The 23,206-nt window shown below is 40.5% G+C and overlaps 1 protein-coding gene across 1 annotated transcript; it reads left to right on the forward strand.

Annotated features, from left to right (window-relative positions):
• The first annotated feature begins 4,512 nt into the window (after positions 1–4,512).
• lonrf2 (LON peptidase N-terminal domain and ring finger 2) lies at positions 4,513–18,185 on the forward strand. The gene is made up of 12 exons (XM_005475393.4): positions 4,513–6,202; positions 8,485–8,603; positions 9,850–9,972; positions 10,547–10,705; positions 11,061–11,286; positions 13,317–13,416; positions 13,536–13,650; positions 13,919–14,040; positions 14,161–14,347; positions 14,438–14,572; positions 14,838–14,987; positions 15,594–18,185. Exons 1-12 carry the CDS (start codon positions 5,458–5,460, stop codon positions 15,750–15,752), a joined length of 2,340 nt encoding a protein of 779 aa, XP_005475450.1. The 5' UTR covers positions 4,513–5,457; the 3' UTR covers positions 15,753–18,185.
• Positions 18,186–23,206: the final 5,021 nt, after the last annotated feature.

Raw genomic sequence — 23,206 nt, forward strand, 5'->3', positions numbered from 1 at the left:
AGCGTAGATTTACATAGATTTAGGTTAAGTGAACATTAAATACTTTTAAGATTTTTGTGATATAATGTGGATAAGTGTAACTGCTGTGTGATCATCATCTTTGATACAGAGAAGTTTTCTAAAGCCTAAACACTTAAATCATACCTTCTGCTCACCATCCAAAATCTCCACTGCTCAGCCAGTGCCACCATCTAGTGGATATAATCAAAAAATAAAGACTATAACTTTGCTTGTAATCATTAATTCCCCTTTTTTGACAAAAGCATCTGCATGTATTTAAAGTGAAGTCTGAAAACCCGATTTAACAAAATTAACTGAGATGAACTAAGGAGCTTGGAAAGAAAAGCGTCTGGACTTTAAGTTGCTTGAAGACGTTTCACCTCTCATCCGAGAAGACGCTTTTCTTTCCAAGCTCCTTAGACAACGATGACCAGGATGACTGAGAACCAACACAGACAAAAGAGATGAACCTATGTTTGAGGTGTCCCTTCATATTTTCAATTTACAGTACTGAATCCATGTTGGGCTAATGTGGCCAAAGACAAGGATTTGCTTTGGCCAAGGGCATCAGCTAACTGGTCTAGCGGAGTGTCAAATATCTATTGTCCTTGCGTAAATGTGAACCTGATTAACAGAACTGCAAAAGGGCACAAAAAGAAAAGACAATTCTGGAGGTTTTATTAACATGTGATTGACCCTGAATATTTCACTTTGAGTTGTTATACTGGATGCTGGGAGCTGGCTGCTTCCCTTTCCTCTGTTCTAGGTAATACAGAGGTGTTAAGTTTGAATGTACACTGAGAAAACATCCGCTGCCACTTCATCTTCTAGATTCAGGGCTCCAAAGACCAGCAGCAGCTCCTGATGAAATTTCAAGCGTGAAGAGGAACGAGGACACTCGTGCATGATCATACTATGACATTTGGGGCACAAAGGGAGCTTTTGTATTCAGTTTAAACTCTTCTTGTCTGTTTTAACCACCCAAGCAGATCAAACTTCTCTAATATTGACAGACATAGCTGTTGTCTTTCTGCTGGTTAGAAAACTGTAAACAAGTACTGAGCGTGTCTGATGTGTGATTTTGAACTTTGATAACCCCTGCTCTAGATAATTACTGAAAAACACACTCGTTATTAAACCAAAAATGTGGCGGCGTATAATTTTACCCTTATCTTGGCTGCACAATAAAAAGGAAATGTTTCATAGCTGATATCTTATGTGCTGACATGTTTTTAAAACAGGTTTTGGCATGAAGCTTTTCTGCTTTTTCTTTTTTTTTTTTTTTTTTAAAAAGGCCAAGAGTGGTGTAAGGTTACAGTGTCATAAAGACATTTATTTTCTTAAAAAGTCTCCCTTGTTTTACAATACCCTATCAGACACGTGCAATCACAGGAAGTTGTATTGAGCATATAGAACTGCTTCGTGGTGCTTCAGGGGGTTGAGTCACAGAGGCTTACACAATCCCTATTCAACTTTAAACTTAGAAAATTCTCAAGAGGCAATTCTTTCTTCGGTTTGCTATAAACCAACAATATTTTTTGCTACGTGGTTCTTTTCTGCACGGTGCTGACTGTGTCATCACTTCATTTTTTTCTGATAAATGTGTAGAAGGAAACATGATCAACAATTTATCCAGCTATGGTAAAAGCTCTTTGGGAAATGTGTCAGCTTCAGCGTCAGTGTTATCATTAGGATTATCTGATCCGCAAGGTGATGCGGATCTTTGACGCAACGATGGAAAAGTGATATCAGGATAGATGTGCAAATCAGTTTTTATGTAAAGTAGTCTAAGTTAGTCTGATTTTACTGCGTGGGTTTTTATTTAAAGGTTCATAACAGTTCAGGAACTGTGGATGTGGTAAGTTATGAGAATATTTATGAACCAGACTTAGATCAACATGTGTTGTTTTTAAACCACGTACCCTCGCTGCGAGACAATCCAACTTTTGCACAATCATTGTATGTGACCCTGACCGCGATGACTACAATAAACCAGCCTGTGATGGCATTGTGACTCACACTGCTGCTGTCAAACAACAGCTTAGACAGTTGTTACACATGTGACATTTACAGCTTTAAGTTTGTTTCACTAAAATCCCAACAGGGAATATTTTCTTGTGTATTTCTACTTATGTTTAGTCCATGCGTTTATTTCAAAAGGTGGACTACTGTGATCAATTATGATCAGGTTATCTTAAAAACTCCCAGAAAAGCCTTCACTTGATCCAAGAAAAAAAATCCTTATCATCACATATAAGATCTTGAATATCTTTAAGATAAGCCCCATCTTATCTTAAAGACCACATAGTACCGTATCACTCCATTAGAGCTCTTTGCTCTCAGACTGCAGGCTTGCTTGTGGTTCCCAGAGTATTTAAAAGTAGAATGAGAGGCAGAGCCCTCAGCTTTCAGGCCCCTGGGCTAAATCAGGTGACCCTGAACCCTCCCTTAGTTATGCTGCAACCAGCCTAGGCTGCTGGGGGCTTTCCCATGATGGACTAAGTATTTCTTCTACACTGCCTTCTTTTGACTTTCTGTGTTTATACACCGCTTTGCATTTAAGCACTAGTTATTATTCATCTCTAGATCTCTTCCACAGTGTGTCTTTTAACCAGTCTATCCCAACCAGTTGTTGAAGATGGCCGCTCCTCCCTGAGCCTGGTTCTGCCGGAGGTTTCTTCCTGTTAAAAGGGAGTTTTTTCTTCCCACAGTTGCCAAGTACTTGCTCATAGCGGGTCATCTGATTGTTGGGGTTTTCTCTCTATTATCGTAGGTATTTACTTTACAATATAAAGCACCATGAGGGGACTGTTGTTGCAGTACGGTGCTATATAAATAAATTTTAATTGAAACAATTCCTTGCAAACAGAAAATCTTTCATTTACCTACATTTTCAAATATTTGTTTTTCCTTGTCTGAAACAGAAAAGAATATAACTGAGTCTGTGCTGTTTCAGAACATACAGCATATTTCCAGCAACAGTCTGGGTTTCTCTGGATAATGCACAGACATTAATAGTGATCATTAAAAATACATCTTATATCATCTTCTCTTTTCTCTTTCCAGGGTCTCGTTTTCTGGAGGAAAATGACACCAATATTTTAAGTAGATGTTTTTAGTATTCTGAGCTGAACAAACATAATCCCATTTACTTTGATTTTGTTAGATAGAAGCAGAAAACTCACTGTCTACATAACATAATACACTGAGGACGAATAAAGGAGCTGAAACTCTTGAATCTCACATGTAGAGACAGTTTATAGGACACTGTCCCCAAACTGAAAATCAGCAGTATCATACAAGCTGTACTCAATATGCTGACATAGAACTTGTTCCAAATATTTCCATCTGTGTCCATCTTTTTAAAGAGTATATAACTTGTCCCCTTTCACCTGTTTTTTTCACTTTGCATGTTATTTGTGACACATTTTCATATCTAACTCTAGAAAGTAAATAGACAATAATATGCGCAGAGTTATGGTGGTTAGTGCACACATGTTGAATACAACTGATTTAGCACTAAACAACTTACAAACATGTTTTGGTGTTAGTTTTATTAATTGTTCCTGTAGGTATCTCAGCCCTGTCCATTAACAACACACCCAAAACGAAATAAATGTTGACATGCTACATTTGGTATACAGGAAGTAACTGGGGCACACGTTTTTCAACTAGGTCGTTTAATTTTGGTAGGTGGAGCAGACAGGTTGGATTTGTGTTTGGAATGCAAACCAAGCTTAAGACCTAATTTTTCGTGTATGTCTCATCCACTGATAATCATTTACCTCGTTTCTCCCTGTGTGTATGAGGAAGGTAAAAACAAAACAAAACAAAACAAAGGTTACAAATTAAGTTTGCTTATCGTTATATATTTGATATATTATATAAACCCAATGCACCTACAGCTGTTGGAGACCCTCTTGGCCGTGTCCCTGTGCATATACTTAGCAGCAGAGTCTGTACAACCTTTCTTTCGTTTAAAAGAATTCGGCCTTGTGTGGATTCCCATTACCTAAATTGGGTCACAGCTTTATGGAGTATTTAACAGCACAACAAAAGCTTTACTTGATCCAAAAGATAAGGTCGTAGGCTACACCAGACTTTTTCCCCCTTTGGCTTAAAGCAATAGCTCTTAACTATAACATGTCTTTCACATTTTAAATCCAAAACCAGACTTGACACACTGCTTATATAAAGCATTACATAAAACAATGAATCAGCTCCCACAGATGAAACTATAAGTTAAAGGGCATAAAGTAACTCAACCAGAACCGAAAACTGCGATCTCTTGTTTTACTCGAGGCTATTTTTGTAATATCATGTGTGAGACCTCGTTTAAATTTAAAAAACGTGAAGTGTCTTTTTGGTAAAGCACACAGACACTCATTCAGCGTTGTCTGCAAAGGTTATACAATATCATTGAGTTATATAAGTGAGCCACATAAAGGGCCAATAGGAGCTTGTCTCGTGTGTCACGTGTCGCCATGCGTCTGCTTCGGCGAATTGTATGCGAAATCCCAAAGCAGAACCTTTAGCAGCTCAAAGCTAGCTGGCTAACAACCAAGATGGATTCCTTCGGTGAGGGCTTTGTTTTTGTTTGGGTTTCCTCGCCGTAAAAGACGAAGAAATGACTTTCGAGGTCTTGTAAACGCACATTTTTTGGGGATATCGGTTCGGAAAGAGTTCCGGAGTTTAACAAACTGCGAAGTGGCAGTATATGTTGACCAGTTAACCAGTAGTAACGTTAGCTGGCTCCCCCGGACTTAACTGCTCCCGGGCTCTCTTATATAAACGCGGCCGATCCGCTGTGACTTCTTGGAGAAACGATGAGCTTGTGGGTCTGTGGCTAGCATTTATCCGCTCTATATGGGACTTCTCAGGCTCGAAACTTTACCTTTATTGCGGATATTTACCATCGTAACTACGAGTTAGCACGATCCATGGAAATTAAGCTGCTTATTTACTTAGCTCTTTGGATTTTACCCACCGGTTCGTACCTAAACATGCCGTAGATTCATTTTGTGTTTTTCTTTTTTCTTCTTTCTTCTTCTAAAGAAGTTTCTGTCTTTAGACGGGACATAAATAAAACTACCTCCGCTATGTAAAGGGAGCGCTGAGGTCCCCGATACGCTGAAAGTTTGTGTAATAAATAACCCCGACCTTCAACCTCCAGGTGTTTGCAGTGAATCTACATCAGATACTGGGACTTATCGGGGACCAGCCATGCTACACAGGCGCCCCGTTTTATCTGGGTTGAGGTCTTATGCATCGGACTTATGGCCATCACTGAGAGTTGGACACAACTGGAAGTCTGGGTTGACATTTAAAAACGCAAAAGATGGTGTGCATTAACTCGGGGGAATTATTTCTTGTGGTGGAGAGTTTGTGTGCTTGTGCCATGTTCTCAGTGACTCTTATAGTCTTCTAAGCGTCTGATTTTCCAGTCGGGAGAAGAAGATGGAGACCGGACTAAGGTCTCACCAGGGCGAAGTGTTCGTCCACTCGCTCTCCAATCCCGGAGCTGCGGGGATCTGCCCTGAAATGTTGGAGGTAGCAGAAGAGGCCAGCCGGGCCGGGGACTTCAACTTGGCCGTGGAGATCTATAGCTCCCAACTCGCAGATCTCCAGCAGCCTGACAGGGGCTTGTGTTTGAGGAAGGCCGACTCGCTATCCCGTGCTGGCCGGATATCTGAAGCGCTGGACTCGTACTGTACAGCGGCCAACCTTGGCAAGCTACGCCCGGAGGAGCTTCAACTCCTGGTGGAAACCATCGCTCGAACTCTGCGTGAGAAAGAGCTGGGCATCCACGCCACGGTAAACGGGAGCAGTAAACGCAGCAGTGGGGAAGACGGGTTTCAAAGTAGTGGGGAGTGTGAGGATGAAGAAGCCCTGGACTTGTTTTCCTGTCGTCTCTGCAAGTGTTTGCTCCACGAGCCCACAACGGTGGAGTGTGGACACACTTTCTGCAAACGCTGCACGGATGACGACTCTGTCACAAACTGTGTACACTGCAAACAAAATCTGAGCAGGAAAGAAGGACTGCCGAACGGCCGGAGAATAAACGTTGTACTCAGTGGCCTCTTGGACAAACTGTTTGCAACTGAGAGTAAAGCTAGGAAATTATGGATCGAAGGAGAGGATTCGTGGAAAAAGCAGAATCTTTCAGAGGCTCTGGAGAAGTACAACGGAGCAGTGGATCTAGGTAAGACTGCACACAGCCTCTACATGCGCACCGAGAGAGATCCATGCGCTAATTCCAGTGCTTAACTTGACAGATTGCAATTAAAAGTGTAAAGTTTTTGTGCAGATGACCTACTTCTTTCAGTCTTAACTTCTCAGTGTCACCAATGAGGGGCGCCACCCCCTCCTATCTAGATTGTACCGAGGTGTGGTGTTACGTGACGCGCCGTCCCTCGTTACCAAAGCCAGTACACAGCCTACCCGTGCACATAAAGAAACAGCAAAGCGGTTGTTTAGTGCTGCTTTTCCCTTTATACTTGGCAGGGCTGTGCTGTTTTCACAGAGCTGCAGAGGGGACGTCTCTATGTAGTTCTCTGGACTTGATGCCCCACTTAGTTTTTCCACTGTTATGTGATCTCCGTTATGTAAACCGAAAATTTTATTTGCTCAGTCGCTGCTGTATGAATACATTCATCAGATTTGTCTGGTCGGGTTGGGCCAGTCTCCTTCTAGAAGAAGGCCATCGTATTGTCTCTGGTTTGACATAACCTTTAACTCCTCCCCTTATATATGGTGTTGGATAAGCAGTGTTGGGTAACGTTTGGGTGAACGGTAGTTGGTCATTAATTGTACTTAAACAGAAAAACAACAGCCTATTTTAACACCCTCATTTGCTTCATCTTTATTTATTCATTTATTTTTTAATTTTTTTGGTCACTTTAAGGACAGGTTGTCCCAAACATTATAAAACTGAGTGTTCTGTTATGTTGGCACATTACATAAAGGCTGCCAGTGTGTTTCATTAATCATGGGCCATGGCAAGTCTCATGTTGCACAGTTTGAATCCTCAGAAGTTAAAACTGACTCCTCCTTCCCCTCCCACATCTGGTCTACTTATTAAAGCAACTTTTAACTGTAATTCTTTTTTCAGACTCATCTTTAGTTTTCTCTGCTGTTCTCGCTTTAATGGCATTTTATAAAACTGATCAGCCTGATTCAGCTGAAAATCCCGAATTCACAGCTGAGATAAAAGGACTATGCACCGTCCCTGTGGCATCCTTTCAGACATTTCTCTCCCCAGATCAATACTGATTCATGCCTTCTGTCTTGTGAATGACTCTGGATGATGGGAGGACAGAGTGCTTTCACAGTTTTGTCACTGCCAGCCAGTGTTTTCCCAACAAAGACAGGAGGAGGCCGTCTGGTATCTGTCATTTGGATTGCATGTAATTGAATTATAAATTTAGCACATAATATGTCCTGATATGTGTGGTTTGCAAGGGTACGGCATGTAAAGCGTAGTCTTAAATTTTTGCAAATGGTCTCCATCTGGTTAAAGAGATGGAGAAAATGCAGAGTCAGATAAATGATGAGAAGTCTCAAAAAATGTTATTAGTTGCAGTTTTTATGGTAATGGAGCCATGTAGTTCTTTCTATACTATACTTTCCCCCAACTATTATGTCACACATATTGATGATAGGCTGGTCCTGTTGTTTGTTTACTGTCATACTTTGGTTGATTGTCCTTATCCTATGGGGAAAGTTTGCCCAAGAGGTTCAGACACCAGATTTCTGAACCCCTTATTAAGCTACACGGAAACTGTAGACACTGCATTGCTTTTTCTGCACTGAAACATTGGCTCTGTTGTGTACACATACACACACTTAGTAATGAAACTAACACTAGAAGACGGTAGCAACTGAGCATCTAAACTTCTGCAAACCTTTCTTCCTGTTTCTTTAAAACCATGTGCCATTTTTAGCTGTTCCACAAATGTCTTTGTTTCTTTCTGAATACCTGTTTAACTTGTATATTATGTTATGAACTAACTATCAGGTTGCTTTGAAATCTAAGATGACAGCGAGTGTTATTTCGCTTATCAAACAACTAAAAACTATGCAGACAAAGTGGGTTAAATACATTTAGGCTGGAACTTTTTCATCCTTCTCAAAGAAACCAGTGATGACAGTTTGGTTAAGTAACGCACGGCAAGTCCAACTTGGGTACAGTGTGTACTTTATCTGATCATTAGTAAAGTGCATAATTTGCGTACGTGATACATGAAGCAGTGTGTTTATGTAGGCATGCATTCCAAGCAGATGAGACTAAATGTTAATGTCCGCTGGTGTGGCTGATGTCAGTTATTAGAGTTGCTACGTAAGTTACATGGTGTTCTAACACGTGAAACTGGTCTCATGCCACATGTTACATTATTGCCCTACTTCTGCTAGACCTAGAAAAACCATTCTATTGCCTGGAGACCTATCCAATGAACTGATGTCTGTTCATCCCTGTGTATACAGTGCCCTCTTCAGGCAGACTGTTGCATCAGCGGGCTGAGTTGCACCTGGAGATGCAGAATTTCAGCCAGGCAGTGCAGGATGCCAGCAGCCTCTGCAGGCTAAAAACCCTGTGGACAGAGGTAAGATGAAAAATTTGAAATGGGAAAAGTTTGAAGTGATTTATAGGACAAAATTAAATGTACCCGAGTGAGAATAAAGACCAAGACAAAAGATAATGGTCACATTTCATATTAGGTACTGCAGCATCTCAAATGTGACCAAAGTTGCAAAAGCAAACTTGCTTATATTTGCTATTTCATACTATCAATCCCTTTTTATACATTCTCATTGTTGTTAGTTATTGTGTAACCGTTTGTTCACAAGCATCACTCCCAACAGTCAGGCCTTTTATGATGAAATACAAATGGGCAAATTCTGAATAGGAAGCCAGCAAGATTGCAGCATTGCAATGTTTGTTGCAATTTCCTAATCTACAATTATTATACAAATGCTCACATAATCAGCTGTGACTTTGTGCTCCTGTTCGAGGTTTGGCTTCAGTAACGTGCAGCACATCTGTTAGAAACTGCAGGGCACAGAAATCATTTTGGCAAATGGCATTTTTCTATTTGTCTTATTAACATGTGGAACTACTAGCTTACAGGACTCAAACTAGAACCTGATTGAGATCATTATAAACTTAAACTAAAACAGTTTTTAAAGATGAATTGGGCATGCAGTCATGCTTCTTTTATTTTACCTTACTTTATTATACTGCAGTCTCTGCCCCGTGCTGTTGGTGTCTATAATTTGTTGTTTAAGTTTTGTTTTGTGTAGTTATTTTATTGATGTATGGAGAGTTTTGTGTTTGTTTTAAAAGCCCATCTAGGAACAGGTAATGCAAACTAGCTTAGGTTATAAATGCTGTGGTGTGTGGCATGGTTTGCTTAACCTTGTTCTCTGTATAAAAATAAACCGTGAATAAATATTCTGCTTCCTGTATTACCAGTCATTATTTCTGGCAATAAAAAGATGCTGAAACTAACAATGATGCAATGATGTTCTTGACGACCTGTGACATGCAGGTTCTCTGCTATAGTCAGATAGCCTGGACCAGTGTCTAACCACTCAACACACATTATCGTGTGGTGAGATTTTTAGAATTTGCGTGTAACAAGGAGGAAAAAATGTTCCTATTTATTACTTTATTCAAGGGGTCAGTGCGTGTACCAGTAATAGTTGTGTATCTGGGTCACTAATTCACTAAGCTGTAGATTTGAAAATGTCATAAAGAAGGGACATTTGGTTTAAACTTGTTATTAATAGAAATGTCATTATCGCAGCCCATGCCTCAAAAATCAAACTCGTTTTTTTTGTCATTTTTAGGCTCACTATCTGAAAGCTACAGCACTGAGTAAAGCAGGCCGGAACGATGAGGCCTTACAAGAGTATTTCCTGTGTGTGGCACTAAAGCCCGACTGGGCCAAAGTGAAACTGGAGGCTCAGAAGGTAAGAGAATCATTTGTTGGTGTGAAATATGTAATTTGATACAGACTAAAACATGTCATAATTCTCAGAACCTCTTATCAAACTACAGTCGGGTAAGCTTTTAAATAAACTTGCATGTCTTGGGAGTGTGAGAGGAAACTGGGGATCCTGGAGAAAACTGGCACAGGGAGATCATGCTGTGACACAACAGCGCTAACCATGTGCTGCCCACATAACTACATGATAGAATAATTAGTTTTGCTGATTCTCAATTTTGCAGCTGAAAGAGAAGGTTTCTCATTTGTAAATTCTGCTGTTGCCAGCGTCATTATAAAGCCTCTCTGGATTTGGCTCCACCCTTTAAAGGAAATGGGAATAATATAGATTGGGTTTTGTTTAGTTTTTTTCAAAATATGATTTAAGAAAGTGTAAATGCTTTAATCTAAAGCCTGGTTTCTTCAGTCTTCCTGAGAGTGATACAAATGAGTATACAGCTGTCTTTGACCCTGTTTTTGGTGACTTCCTTATGGTAAATTCTCCTGTGCTTGCTTCTTTGCGATTGTTAATTAGCCCCCTGTTTTGTTTCACCTTGAAGGTTCTGGGCGAGCTGTTCTCCTCTGTATTTGAGAACGAGGATCTTCCAACGCCGTTGCACCCTCTGCAGGGAGGCCTGGCTACGCGTCTCATCAAACCTCCTGCCTTGCTCAGTTCATTGAGGCCACTCCCACAGAAACCAGGCTCATCCTCCTCACAGGTAACTGTATACGTATAAGAATCTGCCAAATCAAACATGCAGAAATACTCGCTCCGGTTTCGCTTGTGAATAAGGAAGAAGGCAAAAGTAGCTATTTATAAGGTGTTTGACGGTATCTTGATACATGGATATACAAGTGGTCTTAACAAATACATCTGTTGCAACCAACCCCATAACTACTCGAGTGACAGTTGTTGTAGTAGCATCTAATACAATATATAATATATAATGTATATAATTCTGAATATGTATAGATCTTCCACAAAGGCGCTTTTGAACTAATCATACTTTTCTTTTTTTTTTAATCCACCTGATATGCTAACGTATTTCTGTCTGTGTGTGTTTGTGTTTCCAGGACTCAGAGTTCACTGTGACTAAAAGCCCTCCAGTGGACGACTCATCCTCCAGACTCTGTGCTCTGTCTGCTGGTAAATCGGACCCTTCTCCAGGGGAGGGCAGCACTAAGAGCCTGGCTGATGTTTTGGCTGCACTACCAGCACCCCCTGGTGGCCTTAAGAGGAAACACAAGAGTGATGGACCTTCAGCAACCTTCAGCCCTCCCTCTAAACTTCTCAGAGCTGGTATGAAACCAAAATAATTCAGTTAAATATAATGTAATTTCTTTATATTGACCCCTGTATTGGAAAAGGGTAAAATATCTATAAAATATACATATAGATAGATATAAAAAAACACTAAACTGCAGTGACCCAATTCTGTTGTTACTTACCATAATGACCTTGCGTCGATAATTCTCAAATCTTGCCAATTTGACAGGACAAAAATACAGTATGTGTAGGAAAAGAAAATGGATTTAACAGACTGACAAAAAGCCTGCTAACTGCAAATTACACTTGGGTAAAATTAAACAAGGTAACAGGATCAGCAACAGAGTCATTCAGTCCTACTTATTGGTTTGAAATCACTGAACGTCACATCCCCTCTGAAACCTGCACTGCAGAACAGTTTTCGCATACATAAAGACATGAATAGCAATGATGTTTTGGAGAATTTCTCTGGTTTCTTTGAAAGATATCAGATATTGAAGGATTCTAAAAATTTCTTAAGGAGTCCTTAATGGGGTTTTTAGGATTCTGACTCAGCCTCCAGTAACTTGAGATATTCTGACTACTCAGGACCAAAATGTCTAATTTCCTAATTTAGTGTATTCATTGACATTGTGAAATACTGAATAGTTCAGTTAAACTGATGAGTTTATATTATGTTTTTCTTATTGTTATATTGATCATTGATTAGGACAGCAGGTTGCTGGCATTTTGTTGTTTCTTCTCCCTCTTTTCTGAGCAGTGCAGAGGCGTTAAATTTGAACGTACACTGAGAAATCCTTAGTCGTCACATCTGTCCAGATAATTTGTGAAAAGCTGGTTTCTATTTCAAGTGTAACAGCAAAATACGAGGGCGTAATTTTACCCAAATCTTGGCTGCATAATGAAAGGAAAATGAGTCACAGTCATGTAATTTTCCAAATAGCATTAGCATGTAGTGTTACTATTTAAAACAAGATCTGTGTCAAGAAAATGAAAAACGGATGTTCAGAATGTAGGTCACGCAAATCGGGTTCGTTAGGTAATGGACTAGAAAGCTATGTTGGTCTTGAACGTTAAGATGCTCAATCATCATCAGCCACGCACAGCTGTTCCATGAGGCTCACATGTATCTACAGATACCTGCGTTACTATGCAGTATAGCTCATCTAGATGGGCATTTTATTAAATCCCCATCTTTGGTGCAATGCCCCCAAAACACACATCTTGCAGGGGTATGTTGAATTTATGACAGCTTTATGATATGGGATTTATGGTGTGTATGATTAGGTTGGATGCTTACATAATCATTATACAACACCACAGCTGAGAAATTCCTCAGAGGGAGTTTTTTGGTCATATAATCACTATTAAACAGTATTTTCTGCTGCACAGTTCTTTTCTACACCGCGTTTTACACGTTTGAGTTCATTAACATTTTCACAGTGTTTGATTGTCCTGCAGAATTAGACTTTCAGCATAACACTTGCCTCTGAGCGTAACATTTAAGACACATTAGACATGCAGCGTGCTAACACTAATGATTTGCCTACTGCTGTGAAGAGATTGGCTTCAAAATAAGTGTCTCTTTGTCTCAGTTCCTCATATAGCAGGAGTGCATTGTGTTTGCTCTTGGTAACAACAGAGCTTTTTTTTTTTTCCTCTCTTCTTGAGATGTTTTAGTTTTGGTGTTAGCAGAAGCTGCTCTAGAGGGTATGACGATGGTGGACTGCAGCTGTTCTGTTTACCAGCCAGGGGCCGTTCTTATTCAGTAGATGAGGCATTACATTTGATCGGCTCATTTAGAAACAGTTTCTCATCTCTACAGAAATAAGTTTTGGTCTTTTAGTTTTGTTTGAAAACAACGAAAAGCAAATTTTGCATTTTCCATATTAATTAAAATGATTTATTTCAATAAATCATTTTATTCCACTATTGAAGAAAACTCCCCGAGCCTACTTTTGCCAACAATACACATGTTAAAGTTTGTACTTGATGTGCTGCTGAGGTAAAGAGGAATCTTGCTGTGCTCAAAAACTTGCTGAGGATGATGATTTATTGTGCAGATGAGGCAGAGACCTGTCAGACGACTGCTGCTTGTGGCGGGAGATCAGTTCCTGCTGAGCTGTTGGACAGTGGAGACCTGGAGTGTTCACTCTGCATGAGGTGAGCTCACCCAGTTCAGTTTCAGCATTTGCAGTTTAAGCTTAAGACCTGTTAAATTAGTGTGTGCAAGTTTGTCATGTTGGCATTCTGCCGGGTGCTTTTGCTCATTTGTCGTCCAGATTGTTTTACGAGCCTGTGGCCACTCCCTGTGGACACACCTTCTGCCTCAAATGTCTGGAACGCTGTCTGGACCACAACCCCAACTGTCCTCTGTGCAAGGAGAATCTGTCTGAGGTACATTTGTTCGTAGAGGGTAGTGATGTCACTGTGACTCCTGTGTAGTGTTTTCTTTTCTGTGTTCATAATGTTTAATGTAGCATGTGTTGTGAACGTGATGGAAGGTGTTTTGAACTGTCGATTAGACAAAAAAATGCAGGTTTCACTCATTCAGGAAAAGAATGAATGAATAAAATCTTTAATAATAAATTGACGGTAATATTTTTCTTTGTAATGCTCATGTGCAGGCAATAGCAAACCAATGTGCTATTGTGTATTTTTACAGTATCTAGCTAGCAGGGGTTACAACAAGACCCTGCTGATGGAGGAAGTCCTGCAGCGTTACCTAGGAGATGAGCTGGCAGAGAGGAAGAAAATCCATGAAGAGGAGATGAAGGAGCTGTCCAAGTCAGTTGTACTAACACACCCGTGCACACATTCACAAATGTTCTACAAAATTCTTCAAAGCTATTGATTATTCAAACACATGCACAAAAAGTAACAGTTTCTTCACTGTGTCTCTTGCAGTTTAAACCAGGAAGTGCCCATCTTTGTGTGTACCATGGCCTTCCCCACCATCCCCTGCCCTCTGCACGTATTTGAGCCACGCTACCGCCTGATGATTCGCCGCTCAATGGAAACTGGTACCAAGCAGTTTGGCATGTGCATCACTGATGAGCTCAAAGGCTTTGCTGACTATGGCTGTATGCTGCAGGTATGACTTCCCTCACAGATTTTCTTGTGCATCTCCGTGAGCAGTCAAATAGAAATCATATCAGTGCTGATATGAAATGCTGTGTTTCAGGTGAGAGATGTGAAGTTCTTTCCCGATGGCCGTTCAGTGGTTGACACCATTGGCGTGTCACGGTTCAAGGTCCTCAGCCATGGCCAGAGAGATGGTTACAACACTGCTAAGATTGAGTACCTGGAAGACAAGAAGGTGGGCGTGAGGAATGATGTGCTGGTGTTCTGTCAGTAGAATCATTTCAGACACTTTACATCACAATACTGACAATCACAGAGTGACACAAGGCAGAGCTCGGGGTTTTTGCCTGTCACTGTTCAGCAGTGCAAAGAAAAACAAACTTGAGTCCCTGCTAGTGTGCCACTGGCAAATGTAGTCCTTTCATATGAAAGGAGAAAAAAAACATGTCATTGTTTATTGTTTTTTCTAAAACGCATATAAAATATGTCTGTCTGATCAGGTGGAGGGGGAAGAGCTGACAGAGCTTCTGAAGCTGCACGACTCGGTGTATGATCAGGCCAACGGCTGGTTCACATCTCTGAAAGACAACATGAAGAGTCAGATACTCAGCCACTTTGGACACCTTCCCAGCAAAGACCCGGACCCACAGGTCTGAAAGTGTAGTGTAGACTCACAGATTTTCATTTATAAATAAAAGCACAGTTTAATGAACACCGTGATGGCAGGAAAGAAAAGAAATCAGCAACATCTCAGGAATAGCCGCACAAAATTTTTTTGCTTTTGAATGAATTAGTGCATTTTATATTTGGCAAGGTTTCCAGTGTTTGCATGATATTAAATCCTGAAGATGCACCTCATTGCAAAGAAGGATGAATGAAAACAGAAGTCAGCAGACACATATTTGCCCTGTGGGTGACAAATTCAATTCAGTTTAGGTCAGTGTGACATCAGGCAAGATTCAGATCAAGACTCCTTGATACAAACCATCATTTGATTGCTTACAGCTTACATATGTGTGATTTATACGTGATTTATACTTATAATTGATATAGGTATGATTTTATATTTAACTAGCATTACCAATAACCTTTTTAATACCCTACACGAGTAACTGTTTTGGCTGCAGATGGCAGCCAAAGTCACATAAAATGACTCCATTAGAAAACTAGGCCTTTGCTAAGTCATGTGACCACTGAAGGTTTTTCTAATCAGTGTAAACTGTTTCTAAATTGAACAAATCTTTGTTGTACTACAGGCCAGTCCCAGTGGTCCAGCCTGGTCCTGGTGGCTGCTCGCTGTTCTTCCCTTGGAAAACCGTGCCCAGCTCACAATCCTGGCCATGACCTCCCTCAAGGATCGCCTCATTGCCGTCCGAAGAGTCCTCATCTTTGTCACTCGCAAGAGGCCACGGTGATGGAGGAGCTGCTTGGAAGAACCGCTCTGGCATCTATGCAGTTCAGAAACGTGTTCGGTCATTCGTCCGTTCGTCGGGTCTCTTCTTGACTGGTTCATTCACTTTGTACATGTGTTTACTCGTTCATTCTCTCGTCTACTCCTGCGTCAATTTACTCTCAGATGCTCATTCCTGTGTCACATAGCCTTCCTGAACGCCCGTGTCAGTTCTGCTGAGAGCATCAGCTGGGTCACAGCACTGGCATGAGGGTGTTCCTGCTTTCTCTTTCTTCATCCAGCATCTCCCAACCAGCTTCACTACTCACGAGTGACCCAGACCACAACACACTTCTAAACCAGTGATATTTGACGTGGCGTTCTCAGTCTTGTTGGAGGAAAAATCGATCGGGCTGAGCAGGGATGCTTTCATTAGGGTCAAGACGGGCTCTCTCTATGAAGGAACAAAAACCTGTTCTCACATAAGCAGTGTGATCAGGTTCAAGAGGAATTTTTCCTACACATTTTAAGCAGTGTTTAACAAAATGGGAACACAGCTGTGCAGTCTTCAGGATTCACAACTGGGAACCAAAAAACGGAAGAAACCCCAGTGATGTGACAGAATCGGCTTTCTGTGGGTTTTTTTTTTTTTATATTATACAGATTTCATCTGGCTTGCTTGTGACATTTAGGAAAACACTCCTACAATGCAGTATTTATCATGAAAGGTGTAGCTTATTTTCTAATGAAGACAGCATGGTGGACTAGGAACAACTCGGGCAGACCAACACCCTGAAAAAGCATCATAAAGCAGGAGAGACAAATCCACACTTCCTCTCAGAGCTTTCAGAATAAAAGCAGTGTGTCTTATATTTATAATTTGGCCGTTTACCCTGGAGTTAAATTACTCTGGAGTCAGATTCAGGGTTGTGATTCCATCCACCCTTCAATAAAAAGACAGATACGGGGGTTTCTGCCAGGTTGCCCGGCCCACTTGGTAAGGATTTAAAAAAGCAAAAAAAAGATGTCCAGTAAGCGGACAAGCAGCTGATGCCTCGCTTGAAATCTTCCTGAGCCGAAACTTGTGCATAAGCATCAGTACCTCAGATTGTGTGAAAGGAAGGAATGAATGCCATGAAAGCCTTTGTGTTGAGATTGTGATTTCACTCATGCTAACACTAAAAACCACCACAGACTACAGTGTGTACGATCAAGTGCAACTCTACATCTGCACTACTCGTTCTGAAGAGCGATTGAGCGTAAGACTAAAGCTTAAACCTCCATCACTCAAGTTGTGCTAGTGTTTAGGAAAGAGCAGATAACAATGCATCCTGATAATGTTGATCTGGATATTTTTTAATTATTTTTTTTTTTTTAAATGTCCTAAATGTAGCATATCTTTGGGACTTCAAGTACAGATGTAGTTATAGGGGCTGATTGTGTATTTTTGTTTGTTTCTCTCCCTCTGCTATGCCCTTAGGTGTACGTATATGTTCAAAATTTAATTTGGGTGAATTTCTGTGTGTATAAATGTAACTCTGAGGCCTTTTTAATGTTTTATTTAAGGAACGTTTCAACAACCTTTCTCTCTCATCCTCTTCCTGTTCATTTACATGCACACTGTAATGCAATTCCTGGATTTTTCTAATGAGCTGTTGGATATGTTGATATGAAGTCACCCAAGCACTTTATATGTATCTCTGATGCCTGACAGACATGCCAATGTGAACATTTGCAAAGAGTTTATTTTTTTCTTCTTTTGTAAACGTTTTTGCTGCTACAGATCTGTTTCTGTTGGCACTTGACATCAACAGTTGTTGATTTGAAAATCCTGAAATCGGCGCACAATAATGATCCTATAAGCCAAATTTTCATAATGTATAAAGTTTTTTGTTTTGTTTGTGTTTTTTTTGTTTGTTTTGTTTTTAAATTGGCCTTGAATTTCTTTGTATCTGGTTGTTAAATTTGGGTTTATACCCACAATTTCAAGCTCTCACAGTGTCTGTTAGCAATAACATATGAAGCGTGCCAAAAAGGGGGGAAGAAAACGAGAGCAATGGAGGTTTTTAAAAATTCACGACATAATTTTGCACGTGTGGATTTTCTTAGTGAGAAAATGAATGTAAATGAGAAAATTCTACTTAAATGTCTGAAAGGAGATTTCTATATATTTATCCTACGGATGGAATTCAGCAGTTCTCAATAATAAAGAGCGTTCTGTGTCTCTTTATGCAGACTTTTAAGCAGATTAGGTCGTGGCTATAATTGCATTGTCAGTGTGCATATAAATGCATATTCTCTCTGTGTTGCTGTTTCCTTTTCAAATGTTTGTGACTCCACTGCAGTCACGTGCTCTCTGCATGGGAGCAGTGTTCACAATGTGCTGCATTTCCCTGGCGTATTTGTAAAGGGAGCTCTTATACCTATTTTTTATTGCAAATAAAGGAAAGCACATTCAGTCGTGTCCACCTGTTTTGTAGCCGTTTCTGAGTTTGTTATCTCATAAAAGTAAGGTAGAGAGGCATGTAGTTTATGTACGCCTACGATGGTGATTTTTTTTTCTACTTGCAGGTATGTTGTTTATACGGTCATGATGAAAAGCAAGTGCACCATTTTTTAGGTATAAGGTTTTATCGGGGAACGGTTAGGGAACTGAAGGAGAAAAATTATTCATGAATGAATAAAATTGAAACCATTTAAGATGTTTGACCGCTTTCCCAGGAGTGGGCTTCCCGGCAGCTTCCCCCCAATGTCAGACTGTGCAATGCTCAGAGAAAGTGCAAAACACAGAAGCGCTACCCAGAATCTCAGACTCTACAGGCCTCAGCGTTTTGCATGTTAAAGTTTATGGCAGTACAATTAGAAAAAGACTGAACAAGTATGGCTTTTTTGGAGAGATTGCCAGAAGAAAGCCTCTTCTCTCTAAATAGAAGGTGGCTCACAGCTAATGTTTGCAAAGTCGCATCTGAACAAACCTCAAGACTTCTGTCCTGAAGTTCTTTGTGCATCTGCAGGATCCGGGGACCTTGCACTTACTGATTCTTAACTAAATCCATAATCCAAAATTCTTCCACAATTCACAAGTCATTAAGAACATTTCAAGTTTTTGCCTTTAAAGGTGGTTCTACATTGGCTCCTGGGATGTGCTTAGTTTTTCACACACTGCCTTTGCGTCTTGGTTCAATTTTTTGTTAAATAAATGACATGATGTAATATGACATGTGCTCTTGTTCATATGAAGATGACCCAATTTCAACTCCTCCTACGAACAAGATCATTTTTGTATTATGCCCTGATATTTAAAACCTTAGAGGGTGTAGTTTATCTGCACTTTATCCCATTAGGTTCCTGAGAATCCCAGTTTCTAGTCGTAACCGGGGATGAGGCCTGAGACATCCAATGTGAGCTCATCAGACTAGGCAAGGAGAGAGGGAACATGCTGGTGTGGTGCTGCCTTCCTCCTCCCTCAGTGAGACTGCAGATTTGGCTCACTCAGCCAGTGTAATCCAAACAACAAGCATCTACCTGTTTCATTCTCCTCTTAGGCTCCACTGGTGTTTTATATAGTCTGTTCAGTGTGACTGTTACTGGGCAAAATGAATTGTGGATGTGCTTGGGTCTAGCAGCTGTGCGCCACAGGGGGGGCAGTGTTTGCTGGAAGATAGCAGGTGAGCTGAATCATGGGGGGCATTGAGTTCATACAGGCCTCCAGCTGAGAGGAGGCAGAAGAATATGGTAACATCATCATCACATCCATGTAGAACATCCATCATGTTCTGACACGTCTTTGATGTTACACAAAGTGCATGTTGTCAACATTACAAAAGCATCCTGACAGCACTGCCATCCGATAAACAGCATCGTTTACAGCCACACAAATAACCACAGTATGCACACAGCTTTTGGTATTTTCAAGAGATGTGGATGAACTTCATTTTCAATCTTTCTCTTGTGCTATCTTCAGGACAAAGGGATCAAAAGTGCACATATGAATCATCATACAGAGACTGAACACACATTTTCCTTTAAAGGAAAAATTAAGTACAACATTTTAGAAGAAAACTAGGTGTGCCTCCCACTTTCTGCTAAAAAAGATAAATATGCTTAGCAAACTGATTTTTGTCCAGATATGTAATTTCTGCCTCCTGTTTTTTAGGTCCAAAGAGCATGAGGTGTTTTTTCTTCCCACCCCAGGCATCTTTTTCATCCATACACCAACACGCCTTTAGTGGTGGGAAGCCATACTAGCATTTCCAACAGTTACATGTCCTGCTTCAGGTAATCAGTGGGACTGAGGCCTAGGCTGAGGAAGAACTAGTCACTCACAATCCTGCTTTTACCATCGAATGCGACAAAATGGCAAATCTTGCAAATCCAGCTTCATCGACATGCTGACATGCAGTCACACATCACAGCTCCAACGTCACACAAGATGAAGGAGGAAGCTGTGGTAGATCAAACACAAGCAGAGTGTTAGCTCAGTGTTTGACCCATCCGAGTACACAGCCTAACCAAACACACACACAAATACAAATACAATGAAATTCATACTCAAAATGTGGTTTTAGTGTCAGGGTTACAATTGAGTTATGGTTAGGTTTAGGGTCAGGGTCAGGGTTAGGCATTCAGCTTTGATTATTAGGGTTAGGGTAAGCGGCTAGGGAAAGCATTATGTCAATGGGAGGTCTCCACAAAGATAGCAAACCAGACGTGTGTGTGTGTGCCATTATGTACATAATGTGTGACAAGTTTAAAAATATCAGTGTGATGATTGGTGTTAAAGATATTTAATAGCTAACGCTCCGTGAATGGAGTTATGGTTATGCCTCACCCTATAATAAAACTTGGAAAACCTGCTTACAATTGCAATTTGTTCTTACTCTTATTCTCATCTTATAAACTATTTTTACTTTCTGAACAGTTAGAACTGTTCAGGCTAAAACTGAGATCTTTTTAAAAAGCTACATACACACACAAAAGGAAAATATCTGGACCAAAGCCTTTTCTGTAATCTGGCTCTTGGTCCCTGTTTTACCTGATTAACAGCCACAGGTGTTGAGTCACTGTGTGTGAGTACCATCTAATGACATTAGAAACACAAACATGAATGTCCAGTGACAAAAGCCACTTCCTCCACCTCCAAGGTGTGGATCAGTGGCAGTGGGTGTGTTTGTCACAGGGATTAAATGGTATTGTTTGTTATTTCAGGTTCAGCCCGGTCGTGTGCGTCGTTAGAAACTTCTCCTTCTGACTTCCCCTCCACGGCGCTGTTTTTGATTTCATCATCATGTTTCATAGCAAGACAAAACTCAGATACAGATGATACTGATGAGTAACCTGACACATGGAAAATTACCTTGTGAGAAGAGCTTGCTAAAAAAGCACACAGACACACGTCTTTGATGCGATCTGACAAGCTCTTTGGTGAAGAACCGTCTGAGATAAACATGCATTTTGAAAACCTAAGAGAGAAAAATGAAAAAGAAAATACCTGCAAATGGGCAAACACTGAGGAGCCGAGCTTCAGCAAACACTGAGCGGTGCCCTCCATGAGTCACTCTGGGCAGGCTCACGAAGAGTCTGAGTATATTTTCCAGGTCTAGAATAAACTAAGCAGCCTAATTTACATGTCCAGCCTGGAATCTCCAAAATATCCCTTCTATAGATAACACATGAAAGCAGGGCACACCCAGTGGTTGATACTTTGATGTCTTTCGGTCATCCCCCATCATCACCTTCAAAGGAAAGACTCAATCAAGCGGGCAAGACCGTAAGTTTTAGGGCACAGTGCAAAATTATTTTTATCCCCAACAGGATGTGAAACAGCAGCTCTTACAATAAAGACATATGACCCAATTCTTGCCTTCTGATGTCTTCATACTTTGTCCTTGCTACTCCATTATGTTCCTTCCCATATAGTCCTTTTTCCCCCAAATGTAATTGTTGTAAAAATCTGTGAACCTCATTTTCTTATAATGATGTGATCAAAGTTGTGTTTTTTGCTTTTTTATTTAAAGTGCCCCTTTTCACAATGGCAATAATATTATACTGAAGGTATGTTTATATATGTTTACTTGTACTCCAGATTCCTGTGGTTTAGTTCCATGTGGGCTGACTGATGTTCCTTTTTTCTTTGTTTTCCTTTTTTCTGGTGTACGTGGATTGACAGTTTAAAGTGAGCGAGGCAAAGCTTTAGCATCTGGATTACCAGAGAAATGTAAAACTGTAGCATAGTGATGGGCATGGATACAGAAAAGAGAACAAAAGTAACAATCAAACAAACAAACTGTGAATTTGCTGCAGAAAACAGACTGAGGACAAATTGCAGAACAAGAATCAGGAAACAGTAAATACTGAACTGACTGGCTGAAGAGCTGCGGATGGATAAAAACAACAGATGTAAATAGAGGGCTACAATTTAAAAAATTGTTTGAATTGTCTTATCCAAACTTGCAAATAAAGTTGTCATTATTGGGACTCTGTTGGTGGCTCGTGAAGACACAACAGTGCATCTACCAAGTTTTGTCATTAAATTTCAGCCTACTAGTGTGTTCTTCCAAGTGCTAAATGGTAAACTTATACACTGAGTGAACTTCGACCTGATTGAGCTAAGGTTATAGATTCAGCATGTGTCTTTAAGGTCTAGCAAATTTCATAGCAATTAGCCACAAAACTGTTAAGATATTTCACCTAAATGTAAAGGTATTAACCTAAGAAGGTGCAGGAAAAGTCCCAGAGTCACCAAGTAAGTAGCATCCATGCCAAAAGGACTATAAACTCACTGGTCATTTGTACATCCTTGTCAAGAATCTCCCATTCTACCACCATATCCTAAATGTGCTGTGTTGGATTGACATCTAGTAATTTTTCAGGCCATTTGACTACAGTGAACTCTCTGTCTTGTTCATGAAACCAGTTAGAGATTATCTGGGCTGTGACATGGCACATTATCCCACTGGAAGCAGCCCTCAGAGGAGTACACAGTGGTAAAAAGTGGATAGACATGATCACCAATAATACTCAGACAGGTGCTCTCCTGGTATTAAGGGGCCAAAAGTGTGCAAAAAGAATATCCTTCACACCATTAGACCATCAGCTGCTTGTTCTGATGACCTCAAAGCAGGATGGATCCATGGTTTCATGTTGTTACACCCACCATCCAAATGTCACAGCAGAAACTAAGACTAACCTGGCTACATTTTTATTTTGGTGTAGCCTCAGTTTCCTGTTCTTAGCTTGCAGGAGTGGTACCAATTGCGGTCTTCTGCTGCTGTAGCCCATCTCCTTCAAGGTTTGACGTCTTGTGCATTCAGAGATGCTCTTCTGCATACGCTGATTGTGGTGGGTGGTTATTTGAGTTATTGATGCTTTCCTATTAGCTTGAAGCAGTCCAACCACTCACCATCAGCAGTGCATTTCACCCAGAGAACTACCACAAACAGGATATTTTTCTCTTTATTGTCTCTAGTGCATTTTTCA

Source organism: Oreochromis niloticus, linkage group LG16, assembly GCF_001858045.2.
Source record: "Oreochromis niloticus isolate F11D_XX linkage group LG16, O_niloticus_UMD_NMBU, whole genome shotgun sequence".
Classification (NCBI taxonomy): Eukaryota; Metazoa; Chordata; class Actinopteri; order Cichliformes; family Cichlidae; genus Oreochromis; species Oreochromis niloticus.

What these genes read in the sequence shown, in the direction of transcription:
- lonrf2 (XM_005475393.4), top strand. Translation starts at nt 5,458, where the DNA reads ATGGAGACCGGACTAAGGTCTCACCAGGGCGAAGTGTTCGTCCACTCG. An exon ending in TGAAACTGGAGGCTCAGAAG is followed by an intron (nt 9,973 to 10,546) that starts GTAAGAGAATCA and finishes TTCACCTTGAAG; the next exon opens with GTTCTGGGCGAGCTGTTCTC. An exon ending in GAGTGTTCACTCTGCATGAG is followed by an intron (nt 13,417 to 13,535) that starts GTGAGCTCACCC and finishes TTTGTCGTCCAG; the next exon opens with ATTGTTTTACGAGCCTGTGG.